The sequence below is a fragment of the Leptopilina boulardi genome, unplaced genomic scaffold, assembly GCF_019393585.1.
Source record: "Leptopilina boulardi isolate dan_hultmark-lab unplaced genomic scaffold, ZJU_Lbou_2.1 LbouV2_64, whole genome shotgun sequence".
NCBI lineage: Eukaryota > Metazoa > Arthropoda > Insecta > Hymenoptera > Figitidae > Leptopilina > Leptopilina boulardi.
The window spans coordinates 71,063-92,277 of record NW_026138010.1 but is presented as its reverse complement, the minus strand read 5'-3'; the positions used below and the strand labels follow the sequence as shown (position 1 = coordinate 92,277).

At 29.6% G+C, this 21,215-nt stretch overlaps 1 protein-coding gene across 2 annotated transcripts in view; it reads left to right on the top strand.

Annotated features, from left to right (window-relative positions):
* Window positions 1–21,215, top strand: part of LOC127290380 (sodium- and chloride-dependent GABA transporter 1-like) — a 45,790-nt gene that overhangs the window by 22,024 nt on the left and 2,551 nt on the right. For both annotated transcript variants that reach the window (XM_051318888.1, XM_051318887.1), the window contains exons 7-13: window positions 3,040–3,174; window positions 4,783–4,886; window positions 6,730–6,854; window positions 6,936–7,048; window positions 12,894–13,025; window positions 16,118–16,321; window positions 16,426–16,593. In XM_051318888.1, the coding sequence (XP_051174845.1) occupies window positions 3,040–3,174; window positions 4,783–4,886; window positions 6,730–6,854; window positions 6,936–7,048; window positions 12,894–13,025; window positions 16,118–16,321; window positions 16,426–16,593 (981 nt within the window). The remainder of the gene's footprint in view (window positions 1–3,039; window positions 3,175–4,782; window positions 4,887–6,729; window positions 6,855–6,935; window positions 7,049–12,893; window positions 13,026–16,117; window positions 16,322–16,425; window positions 16,594–21,215) is intronic.

Genomic DNA, 21,215 nt, shown 5'->3' with positions numbered 1-21,215 from the left:
GTGAGATTTTGACTTTTTCGGAGTAGGTTAACCGATTGCAATGAAACTTTAGAATTTTATTATATATAGTAAGACCAATCTTTAACGTAAATTGCAGCTTAAAATATTTGTCAGTTTACGAGATTTGCAATAATAACAAAAAATTTTAAACTGCTATATTTTCCGTTCTAATAATCGGATTGAGGTCTACTTTTTTTAAAATGTCAAGGAAAATGAGAGGAATAAATCTCTTTCAGAACAATTTTTTATAATTTTACAACTAAAAAAATTATTAAATAATAATTGAATAAATTTCACGCGACAATTTAAAATTCAATCACTTAAACGCTAAAATGATCTTACCAGTGTTTTCTTTAATGTTCCAAAGGAATCCAATTGTAAATGCAAGTTTAACTTATTTAATTTTAATAATTTACGAGTATGAACAATTGCGATTTCTGCTAGTTGACGTGCAGACGACATTGCGCACGCAGCATTCTCCTATAACCAACTGACGTGATTCGTGGACTAAATTGGCTACGTGAGAATGCTGCGTGCGCAATGTCGTCTGCACGTCAACTAGCAGAAATCGCAATTGTTTATACTCGTAAATTATTTAAATTAAATAAGTTAAACTTGCATTTACAATTGGATTCCTTTGGAACATTAAAGAAAACGCATGTAAGATCATTTTAGCGTTTAAGTGATTGAATTTTAGTTTGTCGCGTGAAATTTATTCAATTATTATTTAATAATTTTTTTAGTTGTAAAATTATAAAAAATTGTTCTGAAAGAGATTTATTCCTCTCATTTTCCTTGACATTTTAAAAAAAGTAGACCTCAATCCGATATTATTAGAACGGAAGATATAGCAGTTTAAAATTTTTTGTTATTATTGCTAATCTCGTAAACTAACAAATACTTTCAGCTACAATTTACGTTAAAGATGATTATTCTTACTATATATAACAAAATTCCAAAGTTTCATTGCAATCGATTAACCTACTCCGAAAAAGTCAAAATCTCACCTGGAATCGCACTGAAATTCTGAAATTTCTACTTTGAATAAAAAATAAAAATTTGTCGTTTTCTTTGTGAAAATGGTAAATTTATATATTCTAGGTAACTATACTTTATTGAACTAATTATGTGAACAAATAAATAATGAAATGAAAAGTACACTGAAATAGCAATTTTCTCAAGGTTACGAAAAATTTAAGCATTCAAGTATATCTGAGGCACGGACGTTGAGGATCTATAGGTGGGCGAAAGTGAAATAAGGGGTAAAATTTCAGAATTTTACCCTTTCCAAGATGTGACCGTCCAGTGGCTCAACTCTTTCTCCCACCTAGGTGCTCAACGTCCGTGCCTCACAAGTAAACCTACGGAAGTGAGAATCTCCTATTTTAATGAAACTTGGTATGAATGTAGTACTCGGAAAAATAAGAGACCCGTATTTTTTTATATCTGCCATGATCCACTTTAAAGGGTAGAAATCACCCCTTGAAGTTATAGGGGTGTAATGTCATAATTAGAGCTTGTGGTCAAACTTTTACTAGTAAGCTAAACACTGAATACCGCAATGAAAACATTAGAAATACAGTTAACTTTCCATAGAAAAATATTTAAGAAATTCAATTGTTTAAACATAATTACTTGAGATCAACAAAAATCTTGAAATCTAATAACGCCATTCGATTCTTATCTTTTCGTCGAAGCGAAGTTCTTATTAGTTATAAAATTGTTTATTTAATTTTTTTATGTAAAATGAAATTTAAAAAAAATTTTGCAAGGCACAGTTTCGTCGTAATTTTTTCCATAGAATCGAATGGCGTTATTAGATTTCAAGATTTTTGTTGATCTCAAGTAATTGTTTAAACAATAATTGATATACTCAAATGGTTTTTTTTCGAAACCTTAAAAAAATTGCTATTTCAGTGTACTTTTCATTTCATTATAATTGTACTTATTTTTTCATATAATTAGTTAAATAAAGTATTATAGTAACCAACTTTAATACATTAATTTACCATTTTCATAAAGAAAACGACAAATTTTTATTTTCTACGCAAATGAGAGGTGCGAAAAAATGTGCATGGTTTGTTTACATTTCATGTTTGTTTACATTTCACATGTTGGACATACCCTTAACTTTGATTCATTTTAAGCTGTAACAAAAATGAGCCTAGCTTTTTCTTTACACGTGTGGATAAAATTGGTTTTACAGACGTGATTTTCCACACTCGCTTGCGGCTAGTGCTGCAAACATCATTATTGATTATTATTACATTATTTTATGATAATTATACTTATTTTTTCTTCGTTTGTGTTTACATTTTTATGTTTGTTGCCCAGCAACTACAATTTTTAAAATTATTATAATACTTATTAAGTACTATATTATAAAATCACAAAAAATCTCCATAAGAAAGCAAAGTAACAAATTTTTCAAATACATAAGTATATTAACTATTCAAATTTTTTCCTCCTTTTCTTTGTAAATCCACTAAAATGTCCATAACAAAATGCATGGAACGAGAAACTATAGAAAATCTGAAGTTTCTTTTCATATGGGTTTCAAGAAAATGTAAGGGGGGTGTTTTGAGAAATCAAGAGTTTTATATTTCACACTATAGAATTTCTTTATGAAATTAAAAGAAATTGAAAAAATGCAAGTACCAATTGAAAGTGCATTAAATTCTCTTTCGAAATAATAATAATAGTAAATTGTACACAGAGAGAAATTTCAAACTATTTTCACATGGGCAACCGATGCGAATAATACACTCACACACCTATGGGTATAATTTATTTGGAATCCATGCCAAAATCACATGGGTCCTTGTATAAATTGCATCAGTTGAAGCGTTTTTCGCACCACTTATTGATACTTTCGCATACTAAGTTCATGTAAAAATCAAAATAGTTTGAAATTTCTCTCCGTGTATAATTTACATAAAAAACTCTCTTCTTAGGATTGTCTTTTGTATGCGCATAAAGGTTTGAAATAAAATGCCTCATAAACTTTTTAGCTGGTGTAATTAATAAACAAATTTACAGGTAGTTTACTTTACGGCATTATTTCCATATGCACTCTTGGCAATTTTATTAATAAGAGGATTAACTTTACCTGGTGCTTTTGAAGGTTTAAGATACTATGCAACACCAAATCTCTCAAAGCTTGGGGACCCAGAGGTAATAATAAATATAATATAGTCAAATAATTTATCAAATAGCCAGTAAATAAATTATATATAAGTATAAATTAATTACAAAAAAAAAACGATTTTTTCACGATTATTATTTTGAGGTCGTTCACATATCACGTGATACATATTTTATAGAAGTGTGCAAAAAACTCGAATGTCGAGTCGAGTCGAAATTTTTTCGAGCCGAGTCGAGCCCGAGCTTGACTCGAGGTATCGAGTACTCGAGTAAATTCGAGAACTCGAAATTTTCGAGTACTCGAGTGATTTCGAGTTCTCGAATGAATTCGAGCATATTAAATTATACATATTTGAAATTACAAACTCATGAAAAAATAGTAAATAGCTTACAAACAATCGAATATTCAAATTTAATTTACACAAGTACTCGACTATTTTCGAGTACTCGATTATTTCAAGTGAATTCGAGTGCTCGAAAGTTTCGAGTACTTGAATTCATTCGAGTGATCGAAGTTACTCGAGTATCCGAATTTTCGAGTTTTTTATACATCTCGGCTCGACTCGAGCTCGAATTAATAATACTCGACTCGGCTCGACTCGAAAAATCTCGATCGAGTTTCGAGCTTCGAGCTTTTTGCACACCACTAATATTTTAGGTATTTTGAACCCCCTTCCATCCCTGCGTGATACTTTTTCTATTGTTAAAAAATTAAATTTCCATGGCCCGTGATAGTTTGCCTACCCCCCTTCCAACCCTATAGGGGTTTTTGCTCTTATTAATCTTTTGAAAGTTAGTTATATATATAGGTATATATTTAGAAATTAGATGAAAAAAGATGAAAAATATCAGATATTATCTCTGTCACTCTCATGGTTATTGTTTTACGCCTGTATGAAATGGTACCTTAAGGCCCTAGCTAAATTTTAAATATAAGTACAAGTACCCAATCATCAAGAAAACTTGCAGGAAGCTTGTCATACAAGTTGTGCAAGATTCAAGTGCAAACATGCAGCAAGTTTGTTGCAAATAACAAAGTGTCTTTTCACGGCAAAATATAGTTAGGAAAGCTAAAAGAAATCTTGCATAATATTAAATATATTAATATTAATTAAAGTATTGAAAATTCGTCTATTATTATAATATAGGGATCAGAATGGAGTAAGTGGATCATTACAATTTTTTTGAAAATTACTTTAGAGAACACTGCCATACTCTAAATATATGTAAATATTAAAATTCGGGTTCTTCAAAAATTTTAATTCAAAATTTTAGCAATATATGCGAATTGTAAACACTAGATAAGAGAAAGATTTTAACATTTCGTGCTACATTTTTTATTGGTTGTATGACGACGTTTGATTACCAGAAACATGAACGAAGTCAGAATACTATTATTGAAATACTTTTTCGGAAATTGATAGCACTTTTGTTTTTGAATTAGTAAACTTAAACTAATTAATAGAAAAAATATTTTTTTACTATATCGAATTAGTAAAATTTCAAATTCAGAGAGTAGGTAAAAAGATTTTTACTTATTATTATTTATTATTATTACTGTTGTTGGTAATGTTCTATTTCATACTTTTTTGAAATTATTAAATACTTTAAAAAATGAAGTACATTTCTGATGTGCAGGTATGGATAGATGCCGTAACTCAAATATTTTTTTCCTATGCTTTGGGACTTGGAGCTCTTGTTGCTTTGGGTAGTTACAACAAATTCAATAACAACGTTTATAAGTAAGTACACTAATTGTAAGATAAAAGATTGGTTGGGGTTACCATTTTTAGTTAGTAAACTATACTGCTGCTATGTAATTTATTATTTAAGGTTACTATATTTATTCGTTGGCATAACTATTTTATTAGTTATAGATTAACTAATTAGTTTCATGGAATAACTATTTGATTAGTTACCTTACTAAATAAATGGTAACAGTAACTAATACAAATTAGCACAAATATAAGCTCTTACTAACGAAATGCTAATCGCAACCAACCGTTTCTCTCTGTGTTCTGGTTATTATATAATATGTTACGGCGTAATTAACAGCAAAAAATTGGAGAGTAATCTTTGAAATTATACTTATGCCTTTTTCGTAAAGGTCTTTTGCATAAATAGGAAAAACAAATATTTATAATTTTTTTTTTTTGAAAAAGTTAAAAGCGTTCAAAAAACTTCCATTACAAACTTCCTGGATAGGAAATTAATCGAAATTAACTGTTCCTATAGTCTCCCCTATATTCTTGTCATGGATGTTGTACGAGTTAACAATTTTCTTGTAACCTTATTTAGGGTAACTGCACCAGTGGTGGATCATGCACCAGTGGTGGATCAACTGCGAGAAAAATGGTCATTTGTGTTTACACGTTTGTAAGTAAATGAACCGCAAGTGTCGGTAATTGTTAAGAAAGTTATACAGATCAATATTACAATTTAAAAAATTTTTTAAATTCATCGCGAAGAAAGCAGGACAACAATTACTATAGTGGTGACAGAAAACAAGAGTTTTCCTTAGCATGTAAGTTAAGAGTATATTTTGGAATAGAAAGCTTTGGAGCCATTTTAGGACAATTTTTAATTCTTTTCACAATAGGAGGCATTTCGTTTCATCCCCATAGAGCCCTGAGAAGAATATTTACGTCTTTAAATAGCGCGTATCCATTGTTTTAGGGTGATCCACGACTGGAACCAAAAAAGTAACAAAATCTAGTGGTGGATCAGTCCTACTTTTCGCCTGTTGACGCATTGTTTTATTGAAAATTTTATGAGTTAAATTTTAGTTAACACTAATTCAGATGTTTATTAATTGTTAACACCTGATTTCAAATTGTTAAATTTTTGTTGAATTAAAATACCCAGAATTAATAAATGTTATTTATCATTGAAACTGAAGCTTTAAGAGTTTTATTTATTTATTACCAAAAATTCTAATAAAAAGATGATTAATTAACATTTAGTCACATTATACCTATAGAAATGAAAGAGGAAAGGATATGGATAGGAAAGTGAATTTGAAAATCTGTCCGTAAAGCCTTATAAAAGTTGCAAAACGTCTCAGTCTCGTAATTTTGAAATGCAATGTTTTTTAGTATGATTTTTTAAGTGATCCACCACTGGAGCAATCTATAACCATGACTGGTGCAAACAGTGATCCAGAATAGGATCATTGACAAATTATCTTTGATGGAGCATTAAAGTAAACGTAGGTGTCAAAATCAAGTCTAACCTAGAAGGAAATGTCTATTGGAACTATCTGGTCCATAATACTTTAAAGAATAACCTCGAATTTGTCTAAAAGCAACCTATACAGAACTTCAAAGTCAAAATAAGAAAGTTAAGGGGCTTAACTGATCCACCACTGGTGCAGTTACCCTATAATAATTATTAAATACATTATATATTTGAAATACACAATAATTGGTTAAATTATGTAATTTTTTAATTTAATTAGTAAGAAAAATTATTAAAAATAACACATTTTATTTTTATGGACAAATTATACTATATAATAATCTCAAAGCACTTTAGTGTGTTCCAAAAAGTATTTAATTTATTATTTGTTTGATATTTTGAAAACAGAGATGCCTTAATTGTATGCTGTGTGAACTCTGGAACAAGTATTTTGAGCGGTGTTGTTATTTTTTCGGTTGTTGGTTTTATGGCCCATGAACAACAAAAGCCTGTTGCAGAAGTAGCAGCTTCTGGTAAGAAACACGTGATTTATATTTAATCAGTTTAACAATTTTTAGTTTACCAATTTACTAATGCATATCTTATCAAAAAAGGTCCTGGATTGGCATTTCTAGTTTATCCATCTGCAGTTTTACAGTTACCAGGAGCATCAATTTGGTCCTGCTTATTTTTCTTCATGCTTCTTTTAATTGGTCTTGACAGTCAGGTAATGGCTTTTAAAAACAAATTTAAAAGAAATTTTAAATCAGTCTGTATATATGTGTAAATATAAAAAACAAGGCCTATTTAACCACTTGAGCGTCATGGCGTTCCAACTGGCGTCGTGCGTGGCAGTGACAGAAGCGTCAAAAATGCATAAATGGCGTTCCTACTTGAATTGAATTTGTAAAGTCTGTAGACATAATTAACTAACTATAACTTACTTTTTATATTTTTTGAGATTAAGCAAAACGTATGTGATAAAAAAAAATTCTTTTTTTAAACATTCAAACAGTTTTTTCGAAATTTAAAGTCGACAATTTTTGGTACTTTTTTGCGAATGGCGTTCTAACATTTACTCAATAAAATCATATTTCTGCTTCCAAAAACTGTGCAAACCACCCAAATCTTGTTACTCGGGGATTTTCGGGGTCGCTGATTACGAATATGAGATCAAATTGACAATTTGACAGTTGACAGCTGTCAATTCAACTGTCAACTTCTGTAAAAGACAATTATTTTTTATGAAAATAACTGTATAAGGGTTTTCGGGGTCGCTGATTATGAATATGAGATCAAATTGACAATTTGACAGTTGACAGCTGTCAATTCAACTGTCAACTTCTATAAAAAACAATTATTTTTTATGAAAATAACTGTATAAGGGTTTTCGGGGTCGCTGATTACGAATATGAGATCAAATTGACAATTTGACAGTTGACAGCTGTCAATTCAACTGTCAAATTCTATAAAAAACAATTATTTTTTATGAAAATGACTGTATAAGGGTTTTCGGGGTCGCTGATTACGAATATGAGATCAAATTGACAATTCGACAGTTGACAGCTGTCAATTCAACTGTCAACTTCTATAAAAGACAATTATTTTTTATGAAAATAACTGAATAAGGGTTGTTGGGGTCGCTGATTACGAATATGAGATCAAATTGACAATTCGACAGTTGACAGCTGTCAATTCAACTGTCAACTTCTATAAAAGACAATTATTTTTTATGAAAATAACTGAATAAGGGTTCTTGGGGTCGCTGATTACGAATTTGATGTTAAATTAACCATTTGATAGTTGGCAGCTGTCAAATCAGCTGTTAACTTTTATAAAAACTGTTTATTCTTAAAGAAAATAACAGTATTACGGGTTTTTAGGGTTGCTGATTACGAAAATAATGTCAAATTGACAATTTGACAGCTGTCAAGTCAACTGTCAATTTTCCTAAAAAGTGATTATTTTTCATGAAAATATCTGTATATAACGTGTTCTCGGTGTCGCTGATTAAGAATATAATGTCAAATTGACAGTTGACAGCTGTCAAATCACCTGTCAAGTTTTCTAGAAAGTGATTATTTTTAATGAAAATAAGTATAGATGGGTTTTTGGGGTCGCTGATTACGTATACGATGTCAAATTGACGATTTCACAATTGTCAATTGAACTGTACACTTTTACAAAAAGGGGTCGCATATATGTTATACAGTTATTCACAGTATGTTATTCACAGTTGGTTGCTGTCAATTCAATAGTTAATTTTTCTAAAAAGTCATTATTTCTCACGTGAATAATTATCAAGTTGTCAGTTTTATATCAAGCTCGTGTTAAGGGTTTAAAAAATAAGTGACGTTCTTATTTCGACAAGGACTCATCGATACTTAACTTTTCTTCAAGTCTGTAAGCGTGTTTATATTTTTTATCATCATTTGAAGGAGAGAACAAATTTGGATAATTTATATGTCGAATCGTCAACTGAATTATGTAAAAATGCATTTATTAATTCAAATCGTCTTGAAGACATAATAATCGAGAACACTTATGTTGATAGCAAAAGAAAAGTAGATCAATATATTTTTATCATATGGTTTTATTATAATTCCCATTAGAATTATCAGCGCGTTATAAGTGTACATTTATGTAGGATCAAAATTTTTCCAAGACTTAAATCCGGATTTACATTTCAAATTATTCGATTCTCAAAGTGACCCAACTTTCCTGTCAAAATAAATATTTTCCATAGCGCAAACCATTTGTATGACATCGAAAGAACAAAAATAAAATAATAACATTTCAATTGGCTTGGTTTCAGAATTAAACACTAAATTCACGAATAAAAGGATTGAAATTGAAGTTATCTTATTATTTGCAAGTCGATCTGTACTCAGGAATACTGTATTGAAAATTGGAATCATCGTCGCTATTTGTATCACTAATTCCGTAATCAGAAAGATAAGTGTCAACCATCTTGCTCTCTTGTGAACGTTTCAGATCTTCTTCTCAAAGAAAGAATGCACATCCAGACAGTTAAACACTACTGTTCAACTGTCTGGATGTGCATTCTTTTCACTTCTCTCACGTGAGAGTGGTGGGGCGCGCCTGCGCAATGAAACTGGAATGCGCTGGTGCGCCCAACCAATTTTACTGTTCAACTGTCTGGATATGCATTCTTTTTCTGATAAGAGGACCTGAAACGTTCACAAGGGTGCAAGATGGATGAGACTTATCTTTCTGATTCCGAAACTAGTGATACAAGTAGCGACGATGATTTCACTCTTCAGTACAGTAGTACTGAAAGTGAATCGTCTTGCGAAGAATCAGATACACCTTTACAAATTCGAAGAGAAACTTTTAATAAAAATTTTTTATGGTCGAAAGCTGGTAATTTCAATCCTGTTATTCATGAGTTTAATGATTCTAAAGCAGGACTTAACCCAGACTTAAATTTCAATTCAGAAACTAAGCCAATTGAAATTTTTGAAATTTTTTATTCTTCCGAAGTCATGGAAATGGTTTGTGCTATGACAAATATTTATTCTGACATGAAAATTGAGTCACTTCGAGAATCTGATAAACTGAAAAGTAATTCCAGATTTAAGTCATGGAAAAATTTGGATCCTACAGAATTGTACACTTATTATGCGTTGACAATTCTGATGGGAATTATAAGAAAACCATCACTTAAAATGTATTGGTCAACTGACCCCTTGCTAACGACACCTGTTTTTGCTCAGTACATGTCTATAAGACGATTTTCATTAATAAATACATTTTTGCATTATTCAGATGATGAGTCAACAGATAAATTGCGTAAAATTCGGCCTATGTTTGAAATTCTGATAGAAAAGTTTAGGTACGCTTACAGACCTGGAGAAAACGTAAGTATTGATGAGTCTTTATTGAAGTATAAAGGTCGCTTATCCTTTAAGCAATGTATTTTGAGTAAAAGATCGCGTTTCGGAATAAAAATTTACAAATGCTGCGATTCGGAGAACGGTTACATATACAACGCTTCAATTTATGTAGGCAAAGATCCAGCAGATGAAAACAAGTTGATTGGAGTATCTGGTAAGGTTGTTGTAAAACTTTTAGTCGATTTGAGTGGTCAGGGACGCACTCTTTTTCTTGACAACTGGTACAGTTCTCCTTCTCTATTTGCGTACCTTTATGAGAGGAAAAACAATGTTATTGGTACCGTTCGAACGAACCGAAAACATATGCCTAATACGAAGGGTTTAAAATTACATAAACTTGCGCGCAATTCAACGCTCATATTCCATTCTGAAACTTTGCTAGTGGTCATGTGGAAAGATAAGAAAGTGGTTACGATTTTGAGTACCCTTCCTGGATCTGACTTTGTCGAAACCTCAAAAATTGATCACAAAACAGGTGAAAAGGTAAAGAAGCCAGGAGTTGTCGCGAAGTATAATAAAAGCATGGGAGGTGTTGACAGATGTGATCAAATTATAAAGCCCTACGAAATAGAAAGAAAGCATTACCGTTGGTACCAAAGAATAGCTGACAATTTATTGGACATGACAATATATAATGCAAATATTATATATAACCTTTCGCATGAAAAAAAAATGAATCATTGCGATTTCAGAACACAACTTGTGAGAGAACTTTTAGAAAAATATAGCACGAAGTCCAACACAGGTGTTCATAGGCAGAGCAAAAATGTTTCTCTTGAAAAAAATACTCACGAATTGGTGAAAATACCTACGGGGAATGAAAATAAACGCAAGCGCCTACGATGCCACAACTGCTCCGAAGAGAAAAAAATCAGAGTTGACACTACTTGGATGTGCAGACAATGTGAGACTCCACTTTGCAAAAATTGCTTTGATAGCCTTCACTAAAACAAGTTTTTCCAAAGAGCATTTATTTAAATATTTATTTCATTTATTATAAATAGGGTAGTAGTACCAGTGACAGCTCCCTGCTTTAGTAGTAGAACAGAAGCATTAAAAAGGGTAAAATATGTTTTTAAAAAAATGTAATAAAAAACAAAAAAAAATAATAAAAAATTAAAAATTAAAAAAAAATAATAAAAAATTAAAAATTAAAAAAAAAAATAATAAAAAATAAAAAAAGACAAAAAAAACAAAAGGAGCACGAAATCCTATTGCTGCAGCCTCCACGTGGCGTGCTCTGGGTAGAAATTATTTTCTAGCAAATGCAGGTAGGTTATAAAATTAAATAATCAACGATTTAAGATGCCCCCAAGTGACAAATTTTAAACTTTTTATAAATGTCGTTCACCGTAAGATATCCGCCATTTTCAATACTAAGAAACCAACATATCATTCGAAATCAGCGATCCCGAAAACCCTATTACTGTCATTTACCTTAAAAACAATCACATTTGAGAAGAATTGAATGTTCAATTGGCAGCTGTCAACTCTCTAATTGTCAATTTGACCTCATTCGTAATCAGCGACCCCGAAAACCATTATATTGACATTTTCATTAAAACTAATCACTCTTTATAAATTCGACAGTTAAATTGACAGCTGTCAACTTTCAAATTGTCAATTTGACCACATATTCGTATTCAGCGACCTCGAAAACCCTTATACTATTATTTTCATTAACATTAATCACTTTTTATAAATTTGACAGTTGAATTGACAGCTGTCAACTGTCGAATTGTCAATTTGATCTCATATTCGTAATCAGCGACCCCAAAAAACCTTATACAGTTATTTTCATAAAAATAATTGTTTTTATAGAAGTTGACAGTTGAATTGACAGCTGTCAACTGTCAAATTGTCAATTTGATCTCATATTCGTAATCAGCGACCCCAAAAACCCTTATACAGTTATTTTTATAAAAAATAATTGTTTTTATAGAAGTTGACAGTTGAATTGACAGCTGTCAACTGTCAAATTGTCAATTTGATCTCATATTCGTAATCAGCGACCCCGAAAACCCTTATACAGTTATTTTCATAAAAAATAATTGTCTTTTACAGAAGTTGACAGTTGAATTGACAGCTGTCAACTGTCAAATTGTAAGTTTGTCATTAAATTCATGTTCAGCGATCCCGAAAACCCTTATACAGTCATTTTCATAAAAAATAATTGTTTTTTATAGAAGTTGACAGTTGAATTGACAGCTGTCAACTGTCAAATTGTCAATTTGATCTCATATTCGTAATCAGCGACCCCGAAAATCCCCGAGTAACAAGATTTGGGTGGTTTGCACAGTTTTTGGAAGCAGAAATATGATTTTATTGAGTAAATGTTAGAACGCCATTCGCAAAAAAGTACCAAAAATTGTCGACTTTAAATTTCGAAAAAACTGTTTGAATGTTTAAAAAAAGAATTTTTTTTTATCACATACGTTTTGCTTAATCTCAAAAAATATAAAAAGTAAGTTATAGTTAGTTAATTACGTCTACAGACTTTACAAATTCAATTCAAGTAGGAACGCCATTTATGCATTTTTGACGCTTCTGTCACTGCCACGCACGACGCCAGTTGGAACGCCATGACGCTCAAGTGGTTAATATTAGATTAATATTTATATAAAAAGGGTGTATTGTATAAATAATTTGTTTTAGTTCTGCACTGTAGAAGGTTTTATAACAGCAGTAGTTGATGAATGGCCAAATCTTCTGAGAAAAAGGAAAGAAATATTCATCGCTATTGTTTGCTTTTTGTCTTACTTGATTGGACTTTTATGTATAACAGATGTAAGAAGAAATTTTATATACATTTTATATATATTTAAGAGCTCTGAACAAAATTATTTTTTTTCCTTTAAGTACATACATGTTTTTTAGATGTTTTATGAGCAATTAATATATTTCTATAATCATATTTGGAATTAATAACTTTTCCTTCATGAATAAATGAATTAAATCTGTTTATTTATCTAATTGCTCTAAACTATTGCTTCCTCATGGAGGAAGAATTGTAATACCAAAATTTTTGGAACTCGATTTTTTTATCTATCTTTATTTTTTTGATCACGCTTAAACTCAGGGCATTAGTAGTACACAAAGATGTTAATTTTTGGTTAAAAAAATTATTTGACCAAAAAAAAATGAAACTCTAATATAAATTTGACTTTTTAGGGCTGAAAGGTACGATTTTTTAAAATCATTTTTTAGAAGATTTCAATATTTAAATATTCTTTTTCCACTTTTTTAACTATATATTTTTATAGAAAAGAACCTCAGAAAAAAAATCGTACCTTTCACCCCGAAAAAGTCAAATTTATATTTGAGTTTCATTTTTTTGGTCAACAAATTTTTTTTCCAAAATGCATATTACCAATTGAAAAAGCATCAAAAAAGGTTTCGAAGCCATAATAAAAATTAAACATTTTTTATCCATTTAAAAATTTGATTAAAATTGTATTTTACTCATTACTTTAAAAAAATGTTAGGACACTTATTAAGATATTTTGTTCATTCGTTTTGTAGAGTTTTTAAGACGCATCATTTGAGGTATTAGTAAACATTCTACTGTTATTTTATCCAAAGTTATTGAATTTTTAAAAAGTAGAAAAAAAAAATTTTTTTGCCCATAACTTCAAAAAAAATTTTAATACCTAGAGTAGAACGGGGTGAAAAAGCCATTTGGGTTTTATATTAAAACTATTGCATAGTTTTATCAGGCATTTAGAATATAAATTTTATTAGGTAATACGCAACTTTTGATTTTAGTTTGGCCATTGTATCTATAATATTATAGTTTTTATTGTAAAATTTAGTTTTGAGATCATCATTAGGCACAAAATTTTCGTTAACTTTCTCAACATATTACGACTCGTTCAAGTAGATGAAAAATAAAAGTAAACGTTTGTATACATAAAGAGAAAACTATTCTTAACATGTGTGTGATCTAGATTTTTTTAATTGATTTAATTTTGATATTTATTATAGCTTTTTGTAAAAATGGCCCTGAGTGTAAAAAAGCCAAATACCTACCTGTGGGAAAAAAGCCACTCTTAATAGTATGTAATATTTATTTGTTTTCTGGTATTCGTAACCTCGTCCTTTTTTTAACCTCGAAGAAGAAGAAAATTTTTCTCTTATATTTTATATTAGAAAAAAAAGAAACAAAAATTGATAATATATTTTGCTCCAATCGCAAAGTGTCTTTTTCACCCCACCAGGTGGTGTAAAAAAGCCACATGCAGTGCTCTGGTAAAACTCATATAACTTTGTCTTTTCATGGGATACGAAGATTGTCCGACCAGGATTTTGAAGCTGAAGAACTAAACTTTCAGAACCAATTGGAATTTCGAAAAAAAATTGAATACCGATTTTACATATTAAAAAGTAAAAAAGTGTCTTTTTCACCCCACTCTACTCTACATATAGATTTTTATCTTTAATTTTTTAGAGTCTTTACAGACGCATCTTTTGACCTATACTACTGAACATTCAATTGTTATTTTATCCAGAGTTATTAACATTTTAAAATATCAAAATTTAGAAAAACCTGCGACTTTGCATTATTTGTTTTAAAATTTACGATAATAAGTTACTATAAATCTCCTTGAGGAAGCATGTTCATGAAATAAACAGGGACGCATAAATATTCCCTTCATTAGACTTGATGGAATTTTTGTGGTGTCGAATTAAAAATTATCAAATTTATATTTAGTAGAATTTTAAAAAAGGACTTTTTATAATGAGCCTAATTTTAATATCGAAAAATTTCTATCTAACAAAATTCTTATTTAACAAAAGTTTTATTCTAAAAATTTCTATACAATCTAACTTTTATTTAATAGAATTGTCATTTAACAGAAATTCTACTTAGCTATATTTTTAAGACAGAGAATTTCTATTTCACCGATACTTTATTTGATCAAAGTTTCACTTGTCCGAATTTTCATTAGATAGAAATGTTAAAACGTCGAATTTTCATATGATCGAACTTTCATATACCAGATTATCCACTTGATATAAACATTTAGTTAAGTAGAATTTCTGTTAAATGACAATTCTATTAAATAAAAGTTAGATTGTATAGAAATTTTTCGAATAAAACTTTTGTTAAATAAGAATTTTGTTATATAGAAATTCTTTTAATTGGAAATTCTGTTAATAAAAATATTTTCAAGTGAATAGATAAATAGAAATCCGACAAAAGAATAGATAAATAGAAATCCAACAAAAGAATAATTCTGATAAATAAACATTTTTTTTTATGAAAATTTTGTTAAATGGAAATTGTTTTATTTGAAAATCCGATATATTAGAAATTCTGCTTTATTACAGTCCAGTTAAATAGAAATTCTACAAAATCAGAATTTTGTTAAATAGTAATTTTTGAATATTAAAATTGGGCTCATTATAAAATCTACTGTTTCAAAATTGTACTAAATGTAAATTCGATATTTTTTAATTCGACACCACAAAAATTCTGGCAAATCAAATGAGGGAAATATTTATGCGTCCCAAAAAACATAAAAAATTTATACTTCATCATTGTTTAAAAAGTAGAGATAAAAGACCGAAAACCACAAATTTTGAATAACTGCGATTACGAATCAGATGTTAATTTTTCAATCTTTCAAAAAAAAATTGAAAAATTTAGCTACTTAAATTAGCATAAAATCTTAATTTCTTGCGAAATGATACCATTGTGTATTCAAAAGGTGCATAGTTTTAATCATTCTCTCAATCTTAGCATTATAATGTTTGTTTAAATTATTTTTTAAAATAATTTTCAAATGTAATCGCATTTAAACATGCCCGAATACGTAATAACGCAACGACGCATGTTTTTGTTACTTAGCGTATTTTATGTGTTCTACATAATGTAGGGAGGCATGTACGTGTTTCAACTTTTGGACTCTTATGCAGTAAGCGGATTTTGTCTTCTCTTCCTTATGTTCTCTGAATGCATAGCAGTTTCATGGGCCTTTGGTGTTAATAGATTTTATGATGGTCTTCGAGACATGATTGGTTACTATCCATGTTTCTGGTGGAAAATATGCTGGACTGTCACAACACCAGCTATATGTATTGTAAGTTAAAAAATAATATTCTGTGCAACAAATGATCTCGTCACTATTTACTATGTTATAGTAGAGATCTTTCAGAGCAAGTATTGGAAATGTATAAATTGCAGGGTGTTTTCATATTTAACTTAATCAAATTTGTGCCCGTTAAATATCTAAATTATGAATATCCTTGGTGGAGTCACATGCTGGGATGGCTATGTGGTTTGTCGTCGATGATAATGATTCCTGGATATATGCTTTATATTTGGTTTGCTTCATCTGGGAGTAGTTCAGAGGTAATAGAGGCATGTCATATGATATTTAGGAGTCATCTCTATAACTTTATTTATCTTGCGCTTTTTAATATAGAGAGGGGTCTACTTAACCATACCAAATATTTATTATTTTTGGACTGATTTGCATTAATAAATTAACTTTTTTTATCGATTAAACCTTATTCATTTTTTATTATACAAAAAAGTTGTCTGAATGTTCTTTACGCCGCAAAATTATAGAATAATTTTTAAAAAATTTAATTAATTTATTTAAAAATACAATTTATTTTTAATTTTTAAACCTGTTATCGGCCTTCAATTACTTTGAAAAAATTCATGAATAGTTTTAATTACACGCAGTAGATCGAAATACATATTTGTGGACAACTGTACATAGAGCTTCAAAATATTTCTTTTGATTTTTGTGTTCATTCTTTTAAATTAAGAGGCAGCCTACGTTCGAGCCTCTTTTTTGGGAAGGTTATATAGATATAATATATATAAGATATAATCTGTCGTTTTTTTGAGCCTCTTGTGCACTCTATTCTTATATCTCTATGAAAAAAGTGTCATTAATTTATTAACTCTTTCATGCTCAAATTAATTTGAGATGACCTAAAATTTTTTAAAGGCTGTAAACATGTTACTAGGGCTCTCTCTCTCTCTCGTACGCAATTTTTTTCACATCTGCACTCGAGAAACAACTGCTAACGACTGACTACTTGTAACAAAAAATTGCAGAAAAAATTTTGAAAAAGTGGTTTTTTGTGTCAATTTGCAATGATGCCTGCAGGCAACATTTGTCATGAAACGGTTTTTCAACGAAACTATAATTAAGGTTTTCTGTCTCAAAACTAGAGTTTGGAATTGGAAATTTTTTAGACTAAATGAAAAACATTTGTTCAATATTCAGTTTTAAACATCAAGGAACTTATGCTTAAGATAACAAAAAAATGTACATGTTGCCAGAAAGCAACACTTGTTCCCAAAGGGTTTTTATAGAAATAAGTCCAAAAATAATAAATATTTTGCTTCCTGGTGGAGGAAGCTTTGTAGTCCTTTCGTTTATAAAATTTTTAAACATGGTGAAAACAAATTTTCCTCTATATAGAAACACACTGAAAAAAAACTAGTAGGTTTTACTAATTTTAAATACTCTGAGTAGTACAATAGGTCCTCAACTGAATTTAAACGGTTCTATTAACTATATAAAAATAGTTAAACCAATGAAAAATGTAATTGGGAAACGTTCACATATGACGTCACACTAATTTTCAGCTTTTTTGACCCCTACCCCCCCTTTGTCACGCTCTATCACGATTTGACAAGACCCCCTTGATAATGGACGTCACGTTCTTTAAACACCCCCCCCTTTTTTTTTGTTTTTTTTAAATCTTAAAAATTTTCTAAGGTATTAAAATTGTTTTTAAAGAAATAATAAATGTTAAGATTACTTTAATGTAATAAAAAGGGTTTCTGATAAAAATAATTTATTTTTTCTTGCAATTATATACTTATAAATATTTTTTGCTTAAACAGAGTTATTAAACTTAAAGTTTAATAACTCATTTTTCCAACAATGAAAATTAATTTCATTATTAAAAGTAATACTTGTTTTTTAATTATTAATAATCACAGCAGTTCATTTTTAATCTTTTCTCAGCAATTTTTTAAAACTAGCAGCTGATTATTGCAGCTTTTAAACTATACATCAGTCTATATTTTTTTAAAACAATGTCTTAAATTATTCGCGGGAAAAGATATCAAATTCAAAATTCTACTATAAAAGTAGTAAACATACTTCGTGACATCACGAAGGAACTGAACCCCCCCGTACGCCATGTCACGTTTTGTCACGTTTGACCAAGACCCCCCCCCTACCCCCTAATGCGTGACGTCATATGTGAACGTTCCCTTGGTAGAATGACATTTTGTGATTGTATTAACTCAATTTAAAAATGTTAAAACAACTCAAAATGTAAGTAGTAGATTTTACTACTTAAAGTGGTTCAATAGGCTTTAAGAACATTTTTTTGTAGAATTAATAAATCTTTTGCAATTAAAACTACTACTTTAAGTAGTAGATTTTACTACTTAAAATGAGAAAATAAAATTATTTTTTATTTATAATTGTTTATTACACCTTCCGACAAAATTCAACTTTTTTTTTGACCCACAAAAAAATCCAACATTTTTGGAAACTAGGACCCAAAAAAAAATACCCGTGCCTGACCGTTTTGCTAGATCAAATCATTTGTGGTTTTTAGGGGTGAAAACAGCCCCTAAATAAAAAGTGACAAGATATCTTTTAAAAATTATTAATATTTTATAAAACTTGGTATCTGGGGGTTTTCGGGGTCGCTGATTATTAATCTGATGTCAGATTTTCAAAATTCAAAATGGCGGATTCAATATGGCGGTCAAAATTTTAAAAAATTATTAAATTTTTTTTAAACCTTGGTATCTAGGAGTTTTTTGGGTCGTTGATGACGAATCTGATGTTAAATTGTCAAAATTCAAAATGGCGGATATAAAATAAAAAATTAATAACTTTTTAAATTTTTGACCGCCATATTGGATCCGCCATTTTGAATATCTGACATCAGATTAATAATCAGTGACCCCGAAAACCCCCAGATACCAAGTTTTATAAAATATTAATAATTTTTAAACGATATCTTGTCACTTTTCATTTAGGGGTTGTTTTCACCCCTAAACGACTTGATCTAGCAAAACGGCCAGATACGGGTCTTTTTTTTGGGTCTTAGTTTCCGAAAATGTTAAATTTTTTTGTGGGTCAAAAATTGTGTCGGACGGTGTTATCAGTAGAATTGACTTTTTCATCCTCACTCCTATACTGACGCTTATTTTATGCTCTAACGATTATGTACCTAAAGCTGGTTCCACAATGGGTTCGACCCAAGGTAAACGCAACCTTGACGCGACGCATCCCAATTTGATTAAGGTGCTTATATACCTCAAATTTTGATCAGATGAACTTTATTTCTGGACCGTGAAAATGCGTGAAAATTCATTTTCACGGCGGGTATTTTTGAATTGATTTAAATAAAAAATGTTTTTTTAAGAAATATAATATTAAATAATTGTTTTAATACGTAAGAACACTTTAAAATAGTGATAGAAAGATGATTTGATTGAAAAATTTAGCAAATTTTGCTTTAAAACATTTTCTGTTACGAAAAAGTGTAAGATCACGATGTTTGTGAAATGGTTTGTACAGTGCTTCTTCGATGTGATTGTCTCGTTGTTTGTTTATGTTTTGTCGGCGTTTTTTTAGTTTGTAATAAATAATGAGTGCTCAAGATAAATCGGTAAGTTGAAATGTTTATTAAATAAATTTAAATTCAACTAATTGTTTCGAATAACTGAAAGAAACATGTACACATGTACACTGTACAAACCATTTCACAAACATCGTCATTTTACACTTTCTTGTAGCAGAAAACGTTTTAAAGCAAAATTTGCTAAATTTTTTAATCAAATCATCTCTCTATCATTATTTTAAAGTGTTCTTACATATTAAAACAATTATTTAATATTATATTTCTTAAAAAAACATTTTTTGTTTAAAACAATTCAAAAATACCCGCCGTGAAAATGACTTTTCACGCATTTTCACGGTCCAGAAATAATATTCATCTGATCGAAATTTGAGGTATATAAGCACCTTTAGCATTGGGATGCGTCGCGTCAACGCTGCGTTTACCTTGCGTCGAGCCCATTGTGGAACCAGCCTAACAGAGAATAATTTCTAACCGACGGGAATTGAACCCTCGACCTTAACGCTCGCAATCCGATACCTTAATCGACTAACCACGCACGCTCGCTACGACAGTAATTTAATTCTACGACATAAATGTTCTTAAAGCCTATTGAACCACTTTAAGTAGTAAAAGCTACTACTGAAAGTAGTAGTTTTAATTGGAAACGATTTGTAAATTTTACATCAAAAACGTTTTTCAAGCTTATTGAATTAATTAAAATAGTAAAAAATTACTACTTAAAGTAGTAGTTTTAATCACAAAGGATTTGTTAATTCTACAACAAAAATGTTCTTAAAGCTTATTGTACCACTTTGAGTAGTAAAATCTACTACTTAAAGTAGTAGTTTTAACTGAAAACGATTTGTAAATTCTACATCAAAAATCTTCTTTAAGTTTATCGAATTAATTAAAATAGTAAAAATCTACTATTTAAAGTAGTAGCTTTAATTACAGACGACTTGTTAATTCTACAACAAGAATTTTATTGAAGCCTATAAAATCATAGAAATTAATAAAAAATTTACTACTCAAAAAGCAGTTATATTAATTAAAGAAAATAATTCCTTTTAGTAAATTTCATATAACTGGTGAATAGTAATTGGATTTACTACTCTTCAAATTTTGAGTTGACTACAATTCCACTTGTTTTTACTAGCTTAAGAAAGTTAATTTTACTACCGACCTATAGTTGTACTTTAACTACATATATTTACGTAAAATCAACTATTATACTTATTAACTTCTTAAAAATAGTTACATTAACTACATGAACATGATTAGATTAACTAAAAAAGTAGTTATTTTAACTACTTTCTAGTCAACTACCCAATGGTAGTTGAATTTCTCGGCAACATTTTT